We start from the raw sequence: 24016 nt of genomic DNA on the forward strand, positions 1-24016 counted from the left end.
GAGCCCGATGTGGGACTCGATCCCAGGACCCTGAGATCATGACCTGAGCTGAAGGCAGCGGCTTAACCCACTGAGCCACCCAGGCGCCCCTGGCTGATGGTATTCTTAAAGATTTATTCTATTCTTTAGTTCGTTGTAGGACCTTCCAACTTTGTGTGCATTTAATTTCTATTTAAACCGTTATTATAGAAATAAAGCATGTTTATTATAGAAAGTTAGAAATATAAAGAAGTACAGAGTAAAACAAATGACTACTAAAATGACCACAGTTAACATTTTGGTGTCTATGCAATAATTTTTCACTGGGCACAATATGCATATATGAAAGCATATTCTAAATTAAAATAATTGTTTTACTTAATATATTGTAAACCTAATCTTTTAAAGATCTGATCTATGCAGTTCATTTTTAAGCACCTACCAGAACTCTTTTCTCTTTTAGGAGTTTCTGACCATCCATAAGGTTTTTATATCTTGAAAACAGTGTTTTGGGGTATGCAAAGAAAATATTAGGCATTCACTTTAAATAAAATGGGAAAATAAACTTTATGATACTTGGTATATGAGTTGGCACTGGCACGTGTGCTGGGCCAAATGTGAATTATATAGCCGTGGAAACTAAGGCATTCTGGAAAAAAATATGAATTATACACCGGAGAGGGGATGACAGGTATGCTTCCTCAATTATTATATAATAAACATAGTTTATGTTTGCTCAATTGGATTTATAGAGACAAGACTATTTGAATATTTGAAATTATCAAGAAGACTATTTGAAATATAGCTTTATGTATACTGTTCTTAAGAATGAACATTATCCTAAGGGTGCCTTGAGATATGTAATAAATGATGGTATGAAAACATCATGATTAGTAAGATAACTAAAAAGATTGTTTAATTGTTCTAATGAATGCTAAGTTAGGCTCTGATATCTCTTAGCCAGAAGTTTTTCCCAACCATCATGTCTAAATAGCTTTTCTTTCTTCTTCCATCTCCATATAGTATTTTTGTTCTTACAGCCACTTGACATATCTATTTACTCATTGTCTGTCTCCCTGGTCCTTCTCCCTCAAAATATAAGCTCCATAAGACCACAAAATTTATTCCTAATGCTATCCCCAGCAAGTCTGCTACATACTGGATACCAAATAAGAGGTTTTTAAGTGAAAAATCTTTATTTCATCCTTTAATTTCTCTTTTGGATATATTTTACAAATGTGCACAATAGAGTAGTGTATAGTGGAAAATGTATATAAGGATAAAATTAAAAGGTTTTTTTGTTTTTTTTTTTTTAGGATTTTATTATTTGAGAGCAAGCATAAGCACTGGGGTGGGGAGAGGGCAGAGAAAGAGGGAGAAGCAGGCCTACCTACTGAGCAGGAAGCCCATCACAAGACTTGATCCCAGGACCTGAGCAGAAAGCAGAGGCTTAACCAACTGAGCCACCCAAGTCCCCTAAAAGAGTAGTTCGTAACCTAACACTGTAGCTTCAGGGAATCCATAAATTCTTTGAAATATATGCAAAAGTATTTTATGTATGTGAGATTATATTTTTTCAGATATAACCCATTAAGACAAATCAGTTTTCCTGTTATACTTCTAGGGATTTATTTGTTTCTAGATTTTCATTGAGACATTGACATTTGTTTTGATGAATTTTTTAGGGTTTTTTTTTTTCCATGCAAATTTGCTAAAAAGAATATGTTCTTCAGCCAACTCTAGCAAACCCCTTGACTCATAAATCCAGCATCCTGTCATGGTCTTGTGTTAGTTTTCAGATGACTTTGTCATCAAAATCTTCCCTTGTATTTAATTCATTAGCCAAAGTTACAAATCTTTTTAATGCTTTATATATGACACTTGTTTCTTTTACAGATTTAGTTTACAGACACTTGTTTCTTTTACAGATTTAGTTATTTGAGAGACAGAAATAGAAAGTGAGCATGCTTGGTAGGGAGGAGCAGAGTGAGAAAGAAAATCTCAGACTCTGTGGAGCATGGAGCCTGATGTGGGGGCTGGATCTTACAACCATAACCCTAACATTATGACCTGATCTAAAATCAAGACTCAGATGCTTAACTGACAGAGCCACCCCTGTACCCCATATGGCACTATTTTTGTGAAATAAATACTAATTTAGACTGTAATCATAATTATAGAATTATTACTAATAACTCATAATCTAAAGCCCATAATATCTCAGCAACATTCAGCTGAGTGAGCCATTTCCAAAATGACTATAAATACTTAAAAGTCATGTATAAAATGGAAATTGTAATATCTTTTCATAACATGGCACTTTTTCTAAATTGTTTATATATTTTTTTAATTTTTTTATTTTTTATAAACATATATTTTTATCCCCAGGGGTACAGGTCTGTGAATCACCAGGTTTACACACTTCACAGCACTCACCAAAGCACATACCCACCCCAGTGTCCATAAACCCACTCCCCTTCTCCCAACCCCCCTCCCGCCCAGCAACCCTCAGTTTGTTTTGTGAGATTAAGAGTCACTTATGGTTTGTCTCCCTCCCAATCCCATCTTGTTTCATTGATTCTTCTCCTACCCACTTAAGCCCCCATGTTGCATCACCACTTCCTCATATCAGGGAGATCATATGATAGTTGTCTTTCTCTGCTTGACTTATTTCGCTAAGCATGATACGCTCTAGTTCCATCCACGTTGTTGCAAATGGCAAGATTTCATTTCTTTTGATGGCTGCATAGTATTCCATTGTGTATATATACCACATCTTCTTGATCCATTCATCTGTTGATGGACATCTAGGTTCTTTCCATAGTTTGGCTGGAAAATTGCCAATATGATCAAATGGGATTTAAATTGAAGAAAAAAATCATTTGTTTAAAAAATATAAACAATTATGATTTTTTCTTCAATTTAAATCCCATTTGATCATATTGGCAGTTTTCCAGGCAATATGTTCTTTTTCATACTTTTAAAATTGACATTGTTCTCTGCCAGTAATCTGTCGTTGTGTTACTATAAACCATGGTCTAGAAAATCCTATCATTCTTCAGTATTTACACAGTCATATTTTATTCTCTGTATTTCTGTTTTGGAGGTCTAACCTGTTAGAAAATACAAATGTTTTCTTAAATGTTTTCATTAACAAGAAAGAACTTAAAAATCACTAAAAATACCTCCAAAAATTAGATTCACCAATCTCCCTCAATAATTCAATGTGGCCAAAACTAGCAAGAAATATTCTTCTATAATTAGCTTACATTTCTCATGTTTTTATTTTGCTTTCATTAAAGAAAAAGAGTTGACCTTTCTTAGTACAGAAAACATTCACTTGATTAAAGTATATATGGAAAAGTATTGTAGATAAGGGACTAAATTATTGAGCCAGATTGCTTGGGTTTGAATTCCAGAGCTACAATTTTCTAAGTGACCTTAGGCAAGTAACTTAACTTCTGTCTGCCTTAGAAATTCTGCTTTAACTCATTCCCCCATCTTTAAAATGGAGAGATGAATAATACCTTCCTCATAGGAGATTATGAAGATTAAATTAATAAGTTCCTAGAATTTAGTATTGTCATTTTTGTTAACATTGCCTCAAAAGTTTTATAATAATCCATTTCCTTTTTTTTAAAAGACCTTTATTTACCACGCTTTCATAATCTTAAAACTTTTTAGGATTTATTTCTTCAGAAACCCAAACCTGGAATAGAGTTTTGTTACTAGATACAAGACCTGACTAAATCCTGGTTGGCTATTTATTAACCATGTCTGTAGACAGTCTTTAAACTTCTAAAATTTCAGTTTGGCATGTATAATATGGGTAGTAGAGGAGAACCTACTTTGTAAGCCTAACGTAGTGATTAAATGAAATATACAACCTTTGGCCAGTGCCTGGCACATACTAAACACTCAGGAAATGGTAGCATCTAGCGTTACATGTTCCATGTCTTAGTAAAAACTGAATCAGTTGTGAGTACTGAGATTATTTCTTGGCTATTAACTATGCTCCTTAATTATCTTTGTGCAAGGGCACCTGGGTGGCTCAGTGGGTTAAAGCCTCTGTCTTTGGTTCAGGTCATGATCCCAGGGTCCTGGATAGAGCCTCTCATTGGGCTCTCTGCTCAGCAGGGAGCCTGCTTGCCCTCTCTCTCTGTCTGCCTCTCTGCTTACTTGTGATCTCTGTCAAATAACAAATAAAATCTTTTAAAAAATTATTTTTTTCAATTGCTTTACATGCAGTTGGGATTCACAGAGATTCTGTGTTCTTCCCCCCAAAAATTATTTGTTAAATAAAACTTTCAGTTTCTGAGCATCAGCCCAGTCAACTGAGATTATTTTCCTTTGAATTTTTATCATCAGAAGACTGATTCTGGGTATTCTCCAAGTTGGGACTAGAGTAGCCAGATCAAACCATTGGATAATTTGCAATATAGTAGAAACAACTATGGCTGCTGAGGAGATAGCTTATTGTATTCTAGGGCAGCTCAATTATAAAGATTATAAAGGTAGCTCTGAATTATAGGGGTAACACAATGACTGAATTTTAAGGATTGGTCAATCCATGGAGATTTGAAGTGGGAAGATTATTGACCTGAAAAGTTTTCTTCAGTCTCTCCATCAGGCCTCTGGAGAATGCCTTGAATTGTAAATTGATCTCTTTTCTGGCTAGGTTCCAGAAGGTAAAGGTAAGTATACTTTAGACTCCATTTTGTGGGGTGGGGGGACAGGGGTAAAGGGAGAGAGAGAGGCTTAAGCAGGCTCTACACCCAACACAGAGCCCCATGCGCAGCTCAATCTTAGATCATAACCTGAGCCAAAATCAAGAATCAGATGCTGAACCGACTGAGCCACCCAGGCACCCCCACTTTAGATTCTTAATGCTTTCTCATTCTCCTAAGTATATATACAAACCAATTTTGTTTTAACCATATAAACTGCATATCCTGATTTGGAAATGAGAGTAAGGGTTACTAGCTTTAGCAAGCTGTTTTTCTACCTAGTAAAAAGCCTTATATTCAAATGATGAGTCCATAGACTCTAAGGTATTTAAGGCTTTTTACTGGAAATTAACAAAATTGAAATGGGGTACATGGAGTTAACACTGCCTTTTTTCTTCAGTGGATTCACATGTAGACTTAATTTTTTCTCATGAGAAAGAGTGTAAGTTTTAGATAGTTCAAATAACTAATTTGTTAAAACTATGGGAATTTTTAAAATGATAATACAAGTTTGTATTTAATGTGTTTTTTTGATAGGTTTCTTCAGTTTTTGGCGTGGCAATTTGGCCAATGTTATCCGATATTTTCCAACACAAGCTCTTAACTTTGCGTTTAAGGACAAATACAAACAACTTTTCATGTCTGGAGTTAATAAAGAAAAGCAGGTAAGTACATTTTAATATCTATTATTTTCTAAGGAATAGTTGAATTTGCCTTAGCCTATATTGTTTTATTTGGGAGGAGGTGCTGAGTGGTGGAAGGAATAATAATTAAAACATACATGTTATAATCACTATTCTTCTATACTAGGAGAGCTCCAAAAAAACAGTCAACAGATCTGTATTCCTATATATATGAGGTAATTAATTTCCTAAAGAAGTATATTGTTTCATTTTTATGACTAAGGCTCTATTTAGGTGAGATTAAAGTGCATAAGAATATCAAATCAAACAACAGAAAAGCAACAAATTGAAGTTAGAGGATTCTTTTTTTTTTTTTATTGAAAAGGTATTTTCTTTTCAAGGTAGTCACTCCCTTGATTACAGAATTTCAATTTCAAAATTTCCTGTTTGTATGAACTATATAGCATTTGTTTAGATTTCTATTTGTTTTGTTGCTTCCATATACACTATACCACCTACTTTACTCTTAAGGTCGTCCTTTTACCCTTATAAAGTCTCTATTCCCCTTTTTCCTTTCTCTTTCCCCCAGCAAGCCAACCAAACAATTGAGCTTTCCTAGGAGGTTTTTTTTTTTTTTATAAAAGCAGCTATTTGTGGAACATTCCTTTGTTGCTGCCTTTTAAAATTTCTTTTCATATCCCTTATTCCCATTTTTTCACAATTTATATTTCTTTTTTTGTTTTTTAAGATAGATCTGTTTATTCATTTATTTATTTATTTTGAGAGAGAGAAGACAACACAAGCAGAAGGAGAAGCAGGCAGAATGAGAGGGAGAAGCAGGCTTCCTGCTGAGCAAGGAGCCTGAGGATCCTTGGATCCCAGGATCCTAGGATCATGATGACCTGAACAGAAGGCAGACCCTTAACCAACTGAGTCACCCAGGTGTCCCTCACCATTTATATTTCATTAACAAATGTTTAATTAATAATTTGCACTGTCTATTTTGGAGTGGAATTCTCTGTGTCAAATAAATAAATAAAATCTTTAAAAAAAAAAAGTGATTGATCTACCACAATGAGATATCATTGCCCACACATCAGAATGGCTAAAATAGTGACAATACCAAATGTTGGTGAGGATGTAGAGAAACTAGATTATTCTCTCTCTTTCTTTCTTGTGTGTGTGTGTGATTTTATTTATTTTTTTATTTTTTTAACTGTTTCAAGATTCACTGTTTATATATTACTGGTGAAAATGTAAAATGATAATTGCCACTCTAGAAAAGAGGATGAGAGTTTCTTATAAACTAAATGTGTGCTTACTATACAGCCCAGCAGTTATACTTTTGGGCATTATCCCAGAGAATGAGAACTTACATTCACAGAAAAACCAGTGTGCACAGTGTTTGTAGAAGCTTATTTTATAATAGGCCAAAATCTGGAAATAACCCAGATATCTTCCAACAGGTGAATGGTTAAATTATGGTGCATTTTACCATGGAATACTTTTCAGCAATAAAGAGGAACAAACTTTTGATAAGACAAATATTGTATGATCCCACTTAGATGTCTAGAACAGGCAAATTCACAGAGACAAAAAGAGTAAGAGGCTAAGAGGAAGAAAGACTAGGAGTTTTATTTAATGGGTACAGGGTTTCTATTTGGGATGATGCGGTTTGGAATTAGAGAGTAGTGATGTGTTGGTTCTTTTTAAATTATTTTATTTTATTATTTGAGAGAGAGTACAAACGAGGGAGGAGCAGAGGGACAAGAAGACTTCCCATGAGTGGGCATCCCAACTCGGGGCTCCATCCCAGAGATCCAATATCATAACCTGAGCCAATGTCGGGTGCTTAACCGACTGAACCACCCAGGCACCCCAAGAAGAATAATATTTTTATGTTATTGTGAATGTACTTATTATCACTGACTTATACACTTAAAAATAGCTAAAGTCAGGGGCACTTGGGTGGCTCAGTGGGTTTAATGCCTGACTCCTGGTTTTGGCTCAGGTCCTGATTTCAGAGTCCTAAGGTAGAGTCCCAGGTTGGGCTCCATGTTCAGTGGGGAGTCTGCTTGAGATTTTCTCTCTTCCTCTCACCTTGCCCCTTGCCCTGCATGGTTTTTCTCTCAAATAAATAAATAATTTTTTTAAAGATTAAAATGCTAAGTTTTATGTATATTTTATAATTTTTTAAAGAACAAACTTGATAACGTGTAGCAACTTTGGAAGCTAAGTGAAAAAAAACTCAATCTCAAAATTTACTTTCTTATTTCATTTATATAACATTCTTGAAGTGTTAAAATCATTAAGATAAAAATAATGTAGTGGTTGCCAGAAGAGAGGGAGGTGGTTATGGCTATAAAAGGGTAGCATCGAGAGATCTTTATCACGGAACTGTTGACTGTGGCAGTGGTCACATGAATCTGCATATGTGATAAAATTGCATATATTTTAACACACACAGAACAAATAGACGTAAAATTGGTGAAATCTGAATAAGTTTTTATCAGTGTTGATTTCCTCTACTATAGTTATGCTAGATATTAGGGGAAGTTAGTTGAAGGGTTTATAGACTCTCTCTGTATCACTTCTTAGGACACATGTGAATCTGCAATTATTTAAAAATAAGAAGTTTTTTAAAAATAACCATGGTGGGGGGGTGTCTGGTGGTTCAGTCAATTAAGCATCAGACTCTTAATCTTGGCTCAAGTCCTGATCTCAAAGTTGTAAATTCAAGCTCCATGTTGGGTTCCACGTCCAGCTCCATTATTACTTTAAATAATAATAACAACCACCACCATGATGGAAGCTATATGCCTACTATATACCGTTTCACTGAATTTTCACCTCATTCTTTGAGGTAGTTATTTTTATCTTAGATGTAAAGCGAAGGAAAACAAGACTCAGAGGTGAGAGCACTTGTCCAAACCATTTGTTCAGGTCTAACTCCCAGACTTAGATTCTTCAACTGGACTCTTTCTCTGTCAACTGAGGTGACTACACTGAGTGAAACTTAGCTGAGCCTGGGCACAAAATGTTTCTCTGCCCCCTTTTAGTAGCTTCCAATATAACCCTTGACAGGGAAGACTTGAACTTCTAGCTCTTTCCTGCCCAGACAAACTTTGTAAGAAACAATTTCGCTTCTAGAGCATTTGTTCTTCAGTGCATCATTGAGTCCATTAACATGATTATCTATTTGTCTACAAAATAAACAAGATTATTTTCCTCCAAAACCCTCAGATTCTTTCAACCTCCTCTCCCTGCCGACTCTTCTCTTTGCCCTCTCCTTTTATGATATAGTAATATCTGAAATTACTGACTTACAATAATTAAAACTCTCATTTCTACTGATGTACCACCTCCTTTGAGTCTGTTTTATTTTCAAGCGTAATTTTGAAGGGATAGATTTTTTTTGTTATACGAACACTTGCAAGATTATGATTCAACATAGATACTTCCTGTCTCCTCCTCCTTGTTCCCTTCAGTCTTTCCTCCTCCCCTCTTTCTTTGGTCAGAAAGTTGGCCATATTACTTACATATGTTCTGCCTGCCTGTGTCATTTTTTCCAAAGCCCCCCTTCCACTGTCAGAAGTGTCATAGTTTGAGTAATAAATTATATGATAATCTACCCAGAAAGTCATTGATCTGCCTTCCCAGGATCCATGAATTTTTAAAGAATACCTTAAACCATTAAAAGTGTGTTTATACATACGTGGTTTTTATTGGAAGAGGATCTATTGATTGCAACAGTCTCAAGACTGAGACCTAAAAATAGTTATTTAATACATTTTCCATTTCTGTCCATACTGCTAATTGGCATAGAATTTTAGAGTTAAATTCCCAAGAAACAGGCTTTGGTCCAACTCATTTTTTCTACCAGGTTACAGATTATGTACTAGATTATGGATTAGCTATCCTGGGGTCAGTTGTAATCTCCTGATCTAATTATCTCTGAGTGATTATGAAACATGTCTACCCATAAAAACCTATGAGTTTCACTGAAAAGAAGGCATGATAGTCTGAGGACAATATGTGAGATTATCAGTACCTCATTTATTGAACGCATTACCATTACTTTTGGGCAAGGCCCATAACTTGTTTTGTAAAATATACAGATGAATTAAGAATCTTGGCTTCAAAAAAGTGCAAACAACCAAAATGTCCAAGAACTGATGAATGGGCAAATAACATGTGGTAACTTCATATAATGGAATTTTATTTGGCAATTAAAAAAGGGGGGTGCCTGGGTGGCTCAGTCAGTTAAGCGGCTGCCCTTGGGCTCAGGTCATGATCCCAGCGTCCTGGGAATCGAGCCCTGCATTGAAGAGCCTGCCTCTCTCTCTCCCTCTACCTCTGCCTGCCGCTCTGCCTACTTGAGCTCTCTCCCTATCTCTCTGTCAAATAAAAAAATAAAATCTTTTTTTAAAAATGAAATGCTAATACCTGCTGCCACATGGATGAACCTTGAAAATATTATGTTAAAAGAAAGAAGTCAGTCACAAAAGACTACATACTGTGTTATTCCATATGTACGAAATGCCCATAATAGGCAAATCTATAGGGACAGTAAGTTGCTTAATGGTTACCTCAGACTCAGGGGCATGGGGAGGATGTGGGGTGACTTCTGGTCACTCTGTTGGGTATAGGGCTTTTTGCGGGGAGCTAATGAAAATGTTTTGAAATTGATAATGGTTGAACAATATGAAAATGTTAACAATCCATTGGATTGTATGGCAAATTTACATTGGTAAATTGTATGGTGTATAAATACACCTCAGTAAAACAAATAATAATAATCCTGACTCTAAGAAATTTATGGTCTGCATGAGGTAAGATAAGACATGTATATAAATACTTGTAAATTGAAAGTAGGAAGTGATTGTAAATACTATTTAAATTGAGAATCTAGAACATGTTGACATATTTTACATATTGGTCAGAGGATTCACTTCTAATTCTCTTGAGAGCTGAAGTATTTATGGAAAGAGATGATTACATATAGATATGGGTAGGTTTAGAGATCAGAGGTTTTATGGAAGAAGTTGAATTTGAATTAGAGTATAAATTAGTAATTTTTTGTTTAAAAAGTTAGGAAAGTCCTTCTAGACCAAGAGAAAATTGAGAGTTCCAAAGCTATCTGAGACTTAAAACTATTGTTAGAAATAAAGGTCAGAGCATAAAGCAAGAAACTGAACTTGATTAGAATATTATTCATTTTGGGACGCCTGGGTGGCTCAGTGGGTTAAGCCGCTGCTTTCGGCTCGGGTCATGATCTCGGGGTACTGGGATCGAGTCCCACGTCGGGCTCTCTGCTCAGCAGGGAGCCTGCTTCCTCCTCTCTCTCTCTGCCTGCCTCTCTGCCTACTTGTAATCTCTCTCTGTCAAATAAATAAATAAAATCTTAAAAAAAAAAAAAAAAAAGAATATTATTCATTTTAAGGTATTTTAAATGGTTACAGTGGCCTTATACCCTAGATTTTCTATAACCACTCCAATTCAAATATTCTTCTCCAGTAAGCTCTAGATGTTGAAAAGCAGTTTATTGGACCAAGCAGGGCAGATTTAAAATATTTATGAAAAAGAACCTCAACAATCCATGTGAACCAGTAGATCCATAAGGCCTAAGTTACATGCTGCTCAACTATATTATAATTGATTTCTGCTAATTTTCATGTTAGCAGCTGAAAATATTATATTTTTTGAGCTGTTAAATTTTGAGCTGCTTAAATATCTAATAAAATTACAAAGTAAAATTATAGCATTATGAAGTATTATTGCCCCATTATTGTCCATACCTTCATGGACATGAAGGGAAATATTTTGGATAATATGATATACATTATTACAGACGTTTACTTTAAAAGAACAGTTTATAAATCTGACTTTTTAACCTTCATAAAAATAAGAATTTTAAACAGATTCTACAGTTTAATAACCACTTTTAATTAATGTGTTTCAGTTCTGGAGGTGGTTTTTGGCAAACCTGGCTTCTGGTGGAGCTGCTGGAGCAACATCCTTATGTGTAGTTTATCCGCTAGACTTTGCCCGAACCCGATTAGGTGCTGATATTGGAAAAGGTACAAGATTTTCAAAAATACTAACTCTCCCTTCTTTGTGTTTTGAGTGAAGCGTTATTTATTGTAGAGTTTGCTATGATGACAGCATGAAATACGTTTTAAAAATCTTACCTTCAACTAAATAGTAAAGTCTTGAGATTAAAGATTACTACTTTTTTCTTTTCCCTCGAAAGAAGGAAGGGGAAGGCCAGCACTGTGATTCAAGAGAGCAAATGCAAAGACTTCTTTTAACTCACTTCCAGTTTTTTCCCAGAGAGCCACCTCTTATATCCCTCCCTGAACTTATTCCTGTTTCAACTATGGCTCTTCTCTAGGTTACATATACAGCTCTTATCCTAGAGATTCCCTTTGTCTCTCACCTTACTTATTTTATGTATCACATCTTTCTGTGTTGTTGTTATACTCTTGTTTTGGTAGATTATGCTCTTTAATAGCTTTCTGAGATTTTTGAGAAGAGTGCATAGGAGATACATTGAGATATTACATGTCTAAAAAATGTCTGTTTTACCCTTTTACTTAATGTTTGGCCATATGTAAAATTATACTTTAAAGTTACTTTGTTTCACAATTTTGAAAGCATTTCTCTGGATTCTTGTTTCTAATATTGCTCTTAAGAAACTGATCTCCTGGGGTACCTGGGTGGCTGAGAGGGTGGGTTAAGCCTCTGTCTTTGGCTCATATCATGGTCTCAAGGACCTGGGATCAAGCCGTGTTGGGCTCTCTGCTCAGTGGGGAATCTGTTTTGCCCTCCCTCTCTGCCTGCCTCGATGCCTACTTGTGATCTCTCTCTCTCTCTCTGTCAGATAAATAAAATCTTAAAAAAAAAATGATCTTCTAATTGCTAATTCTTTTGTATGTGACTTTTTCCTTTTTAATTACCTTATGTCCCTGATGATCTTGACATTTCACAATGGTATATCTTGTGAGGCCTTTTCAGCAATTGTGGAAGTAGCTCAATTGGCCCCTTTCAGTCTGGAGCCTTGTGTTCAGTTCTGAGGATGGCAGAGGAGTAAGTCACTTGGCAGCTCAAGGATGAGGTTTTGAGCATCCAGATGCTACTTTGTTTTCACTGCAAGAGCAATACTTTTTTTTTTAAGATTTTATTTATTTATTTGACGACAGAGATCATAAGTAGGCAGAGGGGCAGGCAGAGAGAGAGGGGAAAGCAGGTACCTTGCTAAGCAGGGAGCCCAATGTGGGGCTTGATCCCAGGACCCTGAAATCATGACCTGAGCTGAAAGCAGAGGCTTAACCCACTGAGCCACCCGGGGGGCCTCGAAAGAGCAATACTTAGTTCTTCTAATTTTTAAGTCTTTCTGAGAGAGAAGCTTGCTTTTCTCTCTGCAAGAACATAGGTTTCAGCTTTTTCTAATCTGAGTGAGTTACTACTCCTCCTTCTCCTTTCCATTTTGCTAAAATTTGTGGTTTTCATTCTCTGCCATGTACTGTTCTTGCCTGTATGGCTTTAAACCTGTTTTGTTCTTTTATTACCATTTTAGTGGAATTTCCTAAGAAAGCAGAGGTTTATTCAACAAATACTTACTGAGTCCCTGCTGGGACCAAGGCCTGCCTCAGATATAAGATGAGAGACATACACATAGACACCCCATATAAAACATGAAGCTCGGGGCACCTGGGTGGCCCAGTGGATTAAACCTCTGCCTTTGGCTCAGGTCATGATCTCAGGGTCCTGGGATCGAGCTCCGCATTGGGCTCCCTGCTCGGCGAAGAGCCTGCTTTTCCCCTCTCTCTCTGCCTTCCTCTCTGCCTACTTGTGATCTTTCTATCTCTCTCTGTCAAATCAATAAGTAAATAAATCTTTAAAAATATTTTAAAAAAACATGGAGCTCATGGCTTGGGTACTTTATGATCTAGGGGAAGACACAAGTAATGAAAAAACGAATGAATGGCCAAAATATACTGTCATTTAGCAATAAATGACATACAAAAATATTTAGGAGCAGGGAGTGACATCAGTTTTAGATAAGTTGGTTAGAAAAAAATGCCTCAGAAGTCATAGCAGTTTGAGCAAAGATGAAAATAATGAGTTACATCTAACATGTTCAACTGGCTGTTCAAATTTTCTTGTTATTGTTAAGAAAGTGACAAAAATTCCTGTATCTTGTTTTTAGTTCTGTAGTTTTCTGTCAGAATTGGGAGAATTTAGTTTATTTTGAAGACTATCTTTTATATACAATATTTTTAAACTATTATCAAGGAGTTCTAGGTGAAGGGAAGATAAAATTAAAACCAGCAAACACTATTAAAATATAATAACTCATCTAAAATGTTAATGATTCTTAAAGTTGGTAGTTTTTTTTTAATTTTTAATATTTTATTAACATATAATGTATTATTAGCCCCAGGGGTACATGTCTGTGAATCGCCAGGTTTACACACTTAACAGCACTTACCATAGCAGATACCCTCCTCAATGTCCATAACTGGTAGTTTTTAACTTTGTTTTTTTACTGTGTCTGTCTTTTGCCTTTCAACTGAAGCAAGTCATAGAATTTTTCACTCCCAAATATTTTCTGAATTCCAATCAGTAGCTTCTGGTAATTTTATTGAAATGTTTTAAGCCAGGCAAATTGCTTGAATTAGATTGTTTTTATAAGCGATTAATATTTTCAGTTAAAATCTTTTAAGATATTTTTGAAACCTTAATTCTCTTTAAAGAAATGGGAGGATTTTGATTTGTGTCCATTTTTATTAGAAAAATTTCTAAATGGCAGTTTAAGAAGATATTTTAAATCGGTAAGATTAATTTACTTTGATTAAAGTGTTTATCTGATATATAATGTATATAATGTTGCTAATACATTTCAAATGGCTTTATTTTAGGTCCTGAAGAGCGACAATTCAAGGGTTTAGGTGACTGTATTATAAAAATAGCAAAATCAGACGGAATTGTTGGTTTGTACCAAGGGTTTGGTGTTTCTGTTCAGGGTATCATTGTGTACCGAGCCTCCTATTTTGGAGCATATGACACAGTTAAGGTAATTTGGGGATTTAACTGGCATATACTAAATACATGGTTTGTTTCTTTTTATTGTCTTAACTAGTAGTTTGTTCAGCTATGAACTTTTGTTTTTAATTTTAGAAATCAAAATAAATTATGAAATAAGAAACATTATAGAATATCTTCAATTGTGACTTTGCCATAACCTTATTGAATTATAATTCCGTTATGGATCTGACTTTAGATATAAAGCATAAACACAAACATTAAGTTTTTGTGCTGTTTGCCACTGACAGACTCACTATACATCATGTTGCAAATAGGAAACGTGCTAATTAATTAGCCTTACATCATAATTAAATAAAATCTTTAGTATATAGAAAGGCATCTTCTAACAGTTTTTCTGATTTTACATTCACTTCATTATCACTTTCTTACATGAGGATAATCAGCTTACCATCTCATCATTTTAAAAAGTAGGCAAGGCATAACTAATTAGTTAAATGTAATAAATGCTTCTAGAGCTCAGTTATCAGTTGGGTTCTATTAGATTCTATATTGTATTCTCCAGGTTGTTCTGCAATTTGCCTTTTTATTTCAGATTTTAACATATTTCCATAAGGTAGGAAACAGGAAAATTATAATAAAATTTATAGTTACTACTTAGTTCTACGAACTTTGTTAAATACTTCCTAGCAATATCCTAGGATAGCTTTTAATATCTCCATTTTAAAGATAACCTAGGAATAGTTAAGTAATTTGTGCTAAGTGGCAAACAAAAATCCCATGCTCACAGTCTCTTACAAAAGGAAGCAGGGAAATTAATATTAGTATTATTTACTAGATAAGATTAAAACTTGAGGGAAATTTATATGTTTTACATATTGTCTTAGCCTTCCCTCATTAGTAATTATAGATTATTTTTATTGTGGTCTCGGCATGTTATTTTCAGTTTCTTGTGTATTTTTTAGACAGATTAATGGAAATTAACAAGTTCTTATGTATGTTTATTTAGTCATGGAAAATTTTATGTATGCCCTTCCTCTGTTTTTCTTTATTATCACCTGTAGTAGTTATGAAATTTAGAAGTGTTTCTTCACTAGCTTAGGGCTTTAAAGATGTTTATTAAATACCTGTTAATGATAATATCAGGCATTATTTAATTATTTTTCAACTCTGAGGAAGAGCTAAGAACTTGTTTGGTCACTGGCAGCTATTTCCCTTACTGTTTGCCATTAATAGCAAATCTCTGGTAATAGCAAGTATGCTTTCTTTTTTCAGATGTGCTTTTAAAGTAAAGCCATGTGTGGCATATTTCTTTCTTATTGATCTCCTGATACTGTTTTAATCTTTCCATATTAAATCCAACTGTGTTTTATTGCATTTTAAGTATAATAGAACCCTCTTGCATTATAGGAGTTATCCTTTGACTTAAGAATTTAAGATATTTTGGAAATTTAGATGGTTACTTGACATGTTGATTTCTTTTCTAGGGCTTATTACCAAAACCAAAGGAAACCCCATTTCTTGTCTCCTTTTTCATTGCTCAAGTTGTGACCACATGCTCTGGAATTCTTTCTTATCCCTTTGACACAGTTAGAAGACGCATGATGATGCAGGTATTTTATATTATTTGTGAGTTTAATTGAATTTTCCAATATCCTTTATATTCAAGTATAATTTATTCAAATTTTAGAGAAATTCTGGCTGAAAGGCAGGTCATCTGTTTTATTTACTTAAATAAATGTGTGCTGTGCTCTGTCTTATATCCTTTCCTATCCCAAAACAGCCATCATCCAGCAAAACTTAATTCTTCTATTATCAGAATAGAAATGCCCTCCACTCCTGTAACATATTGTTTGAAAGGTGGAGGGGGGTGTCAGGGATGGGAAGAGTATGTCTATACTAAATGAATATTAGGCTAAATAGATCAAACCCTGTCACAAGCCACTGCCATATGTTGTTATTAGTTGTAACATATTTTAACAAAAGTAAATAATTTTTAATTCCAAGGATGAAAACTTGTTTAAAATTCTTAGTGTTCTGAATATAAATCTCTGGGGTGCCTGGGTGGTAGCTGGTTAAGTGTCCAACTCTTTGTTTCTGCTTAGTTATTGATCTCAGGGTCGTGAGCTTGAGCTCTGTGTTGAGCTTAAGATTCTCCCTCCCTCTTCCTCTGCCCCTCCTCCCTGCTCTTTCTCTCTCAAATAAATAAATAAAATCTTTAAAAATAAATACATATAAATCTCCAAATCAAAATTTTGATACATTCAGTCTTCATTGATGTTATTTGTTACATTCATTTATTCAGCAAATATTTAAGTGCCTAATATATGCTAAGTTATGACAACCCAAATAAAAATAAGGTGGAACCTGCTTCCAAATCAATAGCATAGCACTGAATGCATATGGTTAATGGTTTAAAAAGAAATGTGCAGGGGCACCTGCGTGGCTCAGTGGGTTAAACCTCTGCCTTCGGCTCGGGTCATGATCCCAGGGTCCTGGGATCGAGCCCCATGACGGGCTTTCTGCTCAGCAGGGAGCCTACTTCCCGCTCTCTCTGCCTGCCTCTCTGCCTACTTGTGATTTCTCTATCAAATAAATAAATAAAATCTTAAAAAAAATACGCATAAGTCCCAGGAACACAACAGAAGGATACCTAAATGCTTAAAGTGATCAGATGTAGCCCCTTGGAGAGCTAAATATCTATAAATAGATTTTTTTCTTTAGACAATGAGAGGATATTCTAAGTAGAGGGGAAAAAACATACGTAGATGTATAGTTTGAGTAGCAGATGATAGGGTTTGTGAGGGCAATTGAAAATAAAAATAATGAGGCCAGAAAGCTAGAATAGTAATATAATGCTTATTGTGTTCCAGATATTGTCCTAAGCATTTTGCACTTTAACTCATTTAATTCTCAAAACAATGCTATGAGGTGTAGTTACTATTATTATCCTCATCCTCATTTTATGTATGCAAATTGGTCCTGGAGAACCCTGTAGGCCACATGAAAAGGTAAAGCATACCTATTATATTATTCACTTATAGACTGTTTTTAAAGTTACTCCTTTTATATGTGTGTTTCCTCTTGATCTATATCTAGCTCTAGTTTAATACATTGAAAAACCTTTTTAAATAGAAAATTAATTTGCATACAGACTGGATTAGGTGAATGGTATTGTATTGATGTTATATTTTCTGATTTTGTTAACTATACTTTGGGTTTGCAAGAAAATAATCTTAATTTTAGAAAATGCACACAGAAGTATTTAAAGGTAAGGAACATGATAGTCTGTAACTTACTATCAAAATAATTCAGAAAAAAATTGTGAGTGTATGGGGCTTTAGATACATGTGTATATTAGATACATGTGTATATTACAACAGAGACTGGGTGGCTTCAGCAACAGAAATTTTTTTTCTCACAGTTCTGGAGGCTAGAAGTCTGAGTCAAGGTGTCCAGCAGGGTTGATTTCTTCTGATGGCTTTTCTCCTTGGCTTGTAAATAGCTTTCTCCTTGTGTCTTCCATGGTCCTTTTTTTTGTTTCTCTTCTTATAAAGATAGCCAAATTGGATTAGGGCCTACCCTAACAAGATTATTTAATCTTAATTACTTTTATAAAGACCCTGTCTGATGAGTAGATAAAGAAGATACGTATACACAGTGGAATATTACACAGCCATCAAAAATGAAATCTTGCAACAATGTGAATGGAACTAGAGGGTATTATGCTAAGTGAAATAAGTCAGAGAAAGACAATTTATCATATGATCTCTCTGATATTTATAAAAACTGAAACAAGACAGAGGATCATAGGGGAAGAGAGGGAAAAAATGAAACAAGACAAAACCAGAGAGGGAGACAAACCATAGGAGATTCTTAATCCTAGGAAACAAACTAAGGGTTTCTGGAGGGGAGAATGGGTGAGGGATGGGGTAACAGGGTGATGGACATTGGTCAGGGTATGTGTTGTAATGAGCACTGGGTATTATGTAAGGCTGATGAATCATAGACCTGTACCTCTGAAACAAATCATACACTGTAAATACTTACATATATACATACATATATGTATATATATATACATATATATATACCCTGTCTCCAAATATAGTAACATTCTGAGGTGCTGGGTATTGGGACTTCAATATATGAATTCTTGGGAGGATATAATGCAAACCCATAATGGTACTTTAATTTTTCTATTTTCATTTTTTTGTTAAACCCAAGTACAAAAGCTAATCTATATGTACATTCTGAAGTTGTGTGTTGTTGTTGTTGTTGTTTACACGCAGGTATATAATCTGTGAATAATACTAGGTTTTTTTTCTCTTTCTTATCAGTTCTTGTACCTTTTATTTCCTTTTCTTGCCTTTCTGCACTGGCTGAGACCTATGATTCAGTGTTACTGTATTAAAGAAGTAATAACTAACAACCTTTTTGCTAGTCTTAATAGGAATGCCTTCAAAGTTACATCATTTAATGTTAGCTGTCTGGTTTTTGTAGTTATCCTCTATCAGATTATGACTATTCCTTTCTGTTTTGGGTTACAACAGCTTTTAATCATGAATGGTGATTCTGTATATTTGTTGAGATAATTTTCTGTATCTTGAGATGATTTCATTTTTCTTTTTCCATATGTTAATAAATTACATTTATCTGTTTTCCAAAGCTAAACCAACCGTATATGTCTAATATAAACCCATCATTATGTATTGTATTTTTAGCTGGGTTTGATTGGCTAGTTTTTGTTTAGGAGTTTTGCATTGTTTCAGGGACTTTAGTTTGTAATTATTCTTTCCTGTATTGTCCTAGCCTAATTTTGATATCAAGGTTTTACAAGCCTTATAAAATATATAGTGGAGTATTCCACTTTTTCTCTTCTCTAGAATAACTTCTGTAAGATTGGAATTAAATTGAATATTTAGTGAGCTCACATATAAAGCTATCTGGACACATGGTTTTCTATATGAGGATTTTCAACAACTGATTAGATTACTTAAGTGAATTTCATATATTATTCTAATGTTTTTTTTTATTCTGCTGGTAAATTATACTTTTTAAGGAACTTGTCCATTTCTTCTGAGTTTTCAAAATAGGCATCATGAAGTTGTTAATATCATCTTAACCTCTGGATCATCTACAGTAATGATACATTTGATGTTTCTAATAATTTTGGGACATTTTCTTGTTTTTCCTCAGTATTTCTAGAAATTTGTCAGTAAGGTATTTCAAATACTAACTTTGACCTTGCATGCTTTCTGTTGTATTTATTTCCTATTTCCTTAATTCCATAATTTCTGCTGGCTACTTTCTTTTTTTTCCTTCTTTTTTTTTTTTAAGATTTTATTTTATTTATTTGACAGACGAGATCACAAGTAGGCAGAGAAGCAGGCAAAGAGAGAGGGGGAAGCAGGCTCCCTGCTTGAGCAGGGAGCCCAATGCAGGGCTCGATCCCAGAACCCTGGGATCATGACCTGAGCTGAAGGCAGAGGCTTTAACCCACTGAGCCACCCAGGCGCCCCTGCTGTACTTTCTTATTTCTACTTTCTTTTGGTTTAAAAATGTTCAGGTTGCTCATTAATTTTTAGCTTTTCCTTTCTAATATTTCAAAGTCATTAATTTTCTTATAATTTACCACTCAAGCTGCATCTTGCAAATTTATTAAGGAGTTTTATGGTTATTATTAGGTTTTAAATATCTTCTAAGATGTGTTTTACTTAGTATCTAAACAGTTGATAGTTAACTAGTTATCTTTTTTGCTGTCAGTTTCTCATTTAACTGCAATGTTGTGAGAGGGTAAATAATAGTATGTGATAACCATCTTTTGAAGTTTGTTAAGCCTAATATATGATAAGTTTTTAGGTGAAATATGAGTATTCTCATGAAATATGAGAATACTCATATTTCATATCAGAGAAATATGAGTATTCTTCAACCACTAGGTACTATATTCTATATATGCCCATTAGTGCAGCATACTTATTCAACACAGTGTTAATTTTATGTGTCCTTAGTGCTGAAAAAAATCTACCTTAAGATGAAAGATAGTAAAATAATGACAAACTATTTGTCCTCTTTTGTATAGAGTGGTGAGGTGGAACGGCAATACAAAGGAACATTAGACTGCTTTGTGAAGATATACCAACATGAGGGAATCAGTGCATTTTTTCGTGGTGCCTTCTCCAATATCCTTCGTGGTACAGGGGGTGCTTTGGTATTGGTACTATATGATAAAATTAAAGAATTCCTTAATATTGATATTGGAGGTAGTTCATAAGGAGATTAAGAAACACATGTATTTAACTTGTTAAACATACAAATTATATAGCTGCCATTTGTGTACGATTTGATAGAGTGTTATTACTGTCAGTATTTTTTAGAATGCTAATTCTACAAAAAAGCATATGCTTTTTCAAGGATTTTATATACTAAAAATCAGATAAATGTGGGTTTCCTTCCTACTTAGACTCAAACCTTAATGAGATATTTGACTTTAAGTAGTATGTGTTATTTCTATTAGTTTAAAATCCTTTGCTTTTGTAATGAAAAATTAAAATGTATAATACTAAAATCTAAGAAATGGAAGTATATTCTTTTTAAATGCTCTTCTCTTAATATAACTGCCTTCTCATCTTTTAAAATCATATGATATGACAAATATTTCTTAAAAGCTTATCAGGAGATGTCATCATATTTATGGGCAGAAGTAAACTTTCTTCTACAACATCTCTATTAAGACAGCTCAGGTATTACTATGTATAGTTTATGTTACCATATACCTGTTATAGATTCTAGATCTGATCATAAAAAATTAATGACTTTTTGACACTATAAACATGTTGGTGGAAAACAAAAGATATAAAATGGGGTGTCTGTTTTTATCTTTAAAATAAAAAAATCTGACTAATGTGAATGTATCTTGGAACAAAAAATATACCTATTAGTTTGTGTGCTGTGTATTGATAATAAAGTTTAAAACTATTATAGATGAGCTTTTTTCCTTGATTCTAGCTTCATTAATAAGCAGAGAGTAACAAAATTTTTGCCAGAATTCAGAATTGACTTAAAGACAAAAAACAGTGTTTCCAAGGCTTTATACAAGAGTTTGTCTTGTTTTTTCAGAAATGTTGTAGAAGATAGTACATTTGAAATCCCTAAGATTTTAACATTTTAGTGGGTAAAGGAATGTTAAACTAGAGGGGATAAACTATAGAGAGATTTTTGGAGGCTGTGAATGAACAGAAATGGAGCCAGCTGAACTTCTGGTGCACAGTGGCAAAAGTATAAATATTCATCTGTTTTGGTGAGTTTAACATTGTGTTCTCACAGCAAGGTTTGCTAGGGGGGAAAAAAGACAAAACAAAAATAATATATATCCAATAATTATAATATGGTATGAAAATACCTGATTTCTATTGGTAGGAAAAATCACATACTATTAATACTACTGTAATTTGTGGGGTGCCTGGGTGGCTCAGTCAGTTAAGTGTACAGCTCTTGATTTTGGCACAGGTCATGATCTCGGTTCTAGGATTGAGCCTAGTGTCAGTCTTTACACTGAGGCTGCTTGAGATAGTCTCTCTCTCTCTGCTCCTCCCCCCACTCACAATGTCTCTCAAAATAAATAAAATCTTTTTAAAAATACGACTGTGTTTATTTGTGTTTATATTCAAAATTGAAAGAAATGTTAAATTTTAGTTAAAGGTTAGTTCAAAACAATCCCCGTTTAATTCTACCTATGGATCCTTTGGAGATATGCCTCCCTGCTCCAAGGTAAAGAACACTTGTCTAGAACATTGTACTCATTTGTAGAATCAAAGTTGGGTCTCTGGCTAATCTGTGTTCCCACTGACAGGAAAAGGGAAAAATCACAGGAGGTGGAAGAAATTTTAACCAGGCAAGGTGTGGAAGTTGCACATATTGAATATACACATTGATGACTTCAGTCACATGGCCATACTTAGTTATAAAGAGGGTGGGAAATATAGTCTGCAGTTCAGCAGCCATGTGTACAAGACAAAATATTAGATTTTGAAAGACTGCTAGTAGTCTTCCACAGTCTCTTAACATTTTGTATCCATTCTCACCATCCTCTAATCCATTCTAATCCACTGCCACCAGAGTAGTTTTTTAAACTCTCAATCTGATCATGTCAGTCTCCATATATTTCAGTGTTTTTGAGTAAGTTATAGCACTACTTCCTGGCTTGGAGGTCATCAGCATTGGGCAAGGTTGGGGGGCAGTTTTTGCAAGTAACTTAGGAGTCCATATGCCAATTAAGAATGAAAATAGAATTTTAAAGTAGGATTTTATGTATATGTAGCAATTTTGTTTACTTTATGTACAAGTTTAGGGGATTAGCAGAATACAAAATTGCATTGAAATATTCTTGAACTCATGGTAGTACATGGACATCCTATTTCAATAAAAACTTTTAAAAAGTTACTTTGAGAGGCATAGTTTTTGTTACATTAAAAATGTGTCTTCAGGGGCGCCTGGGTGGCTCAATGGGTTAAAGCCTCTGCCTTTGGCTCAGGTCATGATCCCAGGGTACTGGCATCGAGCCCCGCATCAGGCTCTCTGCCCAGCGGGGAACCTGCTTCCTCCTCTCTGTCTGCCTCTCTGCCTACTTGTGATCTCTGTCTGTCAAATAAATAAATAAAATATTTTAAAAATGTGTCTTCATTCTTGAAAAGGTAAATGGCTAGCCTGCAGGATAAATGAAAGACTTCTTATTCTTACTGTGGGATACAGGATCCTTTGCGCTCTAGCTCTGGACTTCAGCTGTGTATCTTATCTGTCCTCCTAGGCATTAAAGGCTTATCAGTAACTTCTGATCCCCAAACACAACATGCTTTTTGATGCCTTTGCCGTTGGACCTTATTTTTCAATGTCATTTATCTTTTTTGTACTTTTATTTCCTCTTTGCCCATTAGCTTGCTCCTTTTCATTATCTATCTCGAAAGTTACTTATTTTTTAAGGTGTAATTCTAAAGTTGCCTTCTCTGAGCTCTTCCTGTTTCAAAGGATCCCTCCTTTGACAGACCGGTGTCCTGTTTCTAGCCCTTCAAACACAGAAGTTTCTAGACTTCAATGCAAATCTCTACCATAGCATTTATTATGAGGGTGAATTTCCTACTTATCTCACAAGTATTTTTTGTACACTATTTAGTTCAATGCCTTGGCTAGTTTTGAAGTATACAAAAACACATCCTATACACATAATCTTGTAAAGTTCATAATTTAGAGGTTATAATCTAGTAAAATGGACAAAACAACTGGTGGAGAACAGAATGTGGAAAATATAAGAAAGAAAGGTACAAAATGGTAGCAAAGGAAAGAAACGGTTAACTTGAGGCAGTCTTGGGAGGCCTCATGATACCCTTGAACAATATTGAAGGTAAGGTTTTAATAAGGGTGTAAAATTTGAGCTATGTTCCAGAGAAAGACAGTGGCCCAGAAACTTGGTAGAGAAATTTGTCATATTTGAGCAACAGTAAGAGGTCAAGTTGCCTAGGTAAAATAGTTGATGTAGAAAAATGATAAGAAATAGAGTTGAAAAAGTAAGTTGCAGGTCAAACTGTGAGAGGCTTTGAATGCCAGAATGAAGAATTTACACAGTGGAAGAACCATCGCTAA

At 34.6% G+C, this 24016-nt stretch overlaps 1 protein-coding gene across 2 annotated transcripts in view; it reads left to right on the forward strand.

The window, feature by feature from the left end:
• The window catches only part of SLC25A31 (solute carrier family 25 member 31), a 24600-nt gene extending 3869 nt beyond the window's left edge, over positions 1 to 20731 (forward strand). The window contains exons 2-6 of one of the 2 annotated variants that reach the window (XM_059395502.1): positions 5244 to 5371; positions 11292 to 11409; positions 14254 to 14408; positions 15865 to 15990; positions 20463 to 20731. In XM_059395502.1, coding sequence (XP_059251485.1) covers positions 5244 to 5371; positions 11292 to 11409; positions 14254 to 14408; positions 15865 to 15990; positions 20463 to 20654 — 719 coding nt within the window. In that variant the 3' untranslated portion in view covers positions 20655 to 20731. The remainder of the gene's footprint in view (positions 1 to 5243; positions 5372 to 11291; positions 11410 to 14253; positions 14409 to 15864; positions 15991 to 20462) is intronic. The other variant, XM_059395503.1, reaches the window with a different exon arrangement.
• The last annotated feature ends 3285 nt before the right edge of the window (positions 20732 to 24016 follow it).

The sequence above is a fragment of the Mustela nigripes genome, chromosome 1 (genome assembly GCF_022355385.1).
Source record: "Mustela nigripes isolate SB6536 chromosome 1, MUSNIG.SB6536, whole genome shotgun sequence".
Classification (NCBI taxonomy): domain Eukaryota; kingdom Metazoa; phylum Chordata; class Mammalia; order Carnivora; family Mustelidae; genus Mustela; species Mustela nigripes.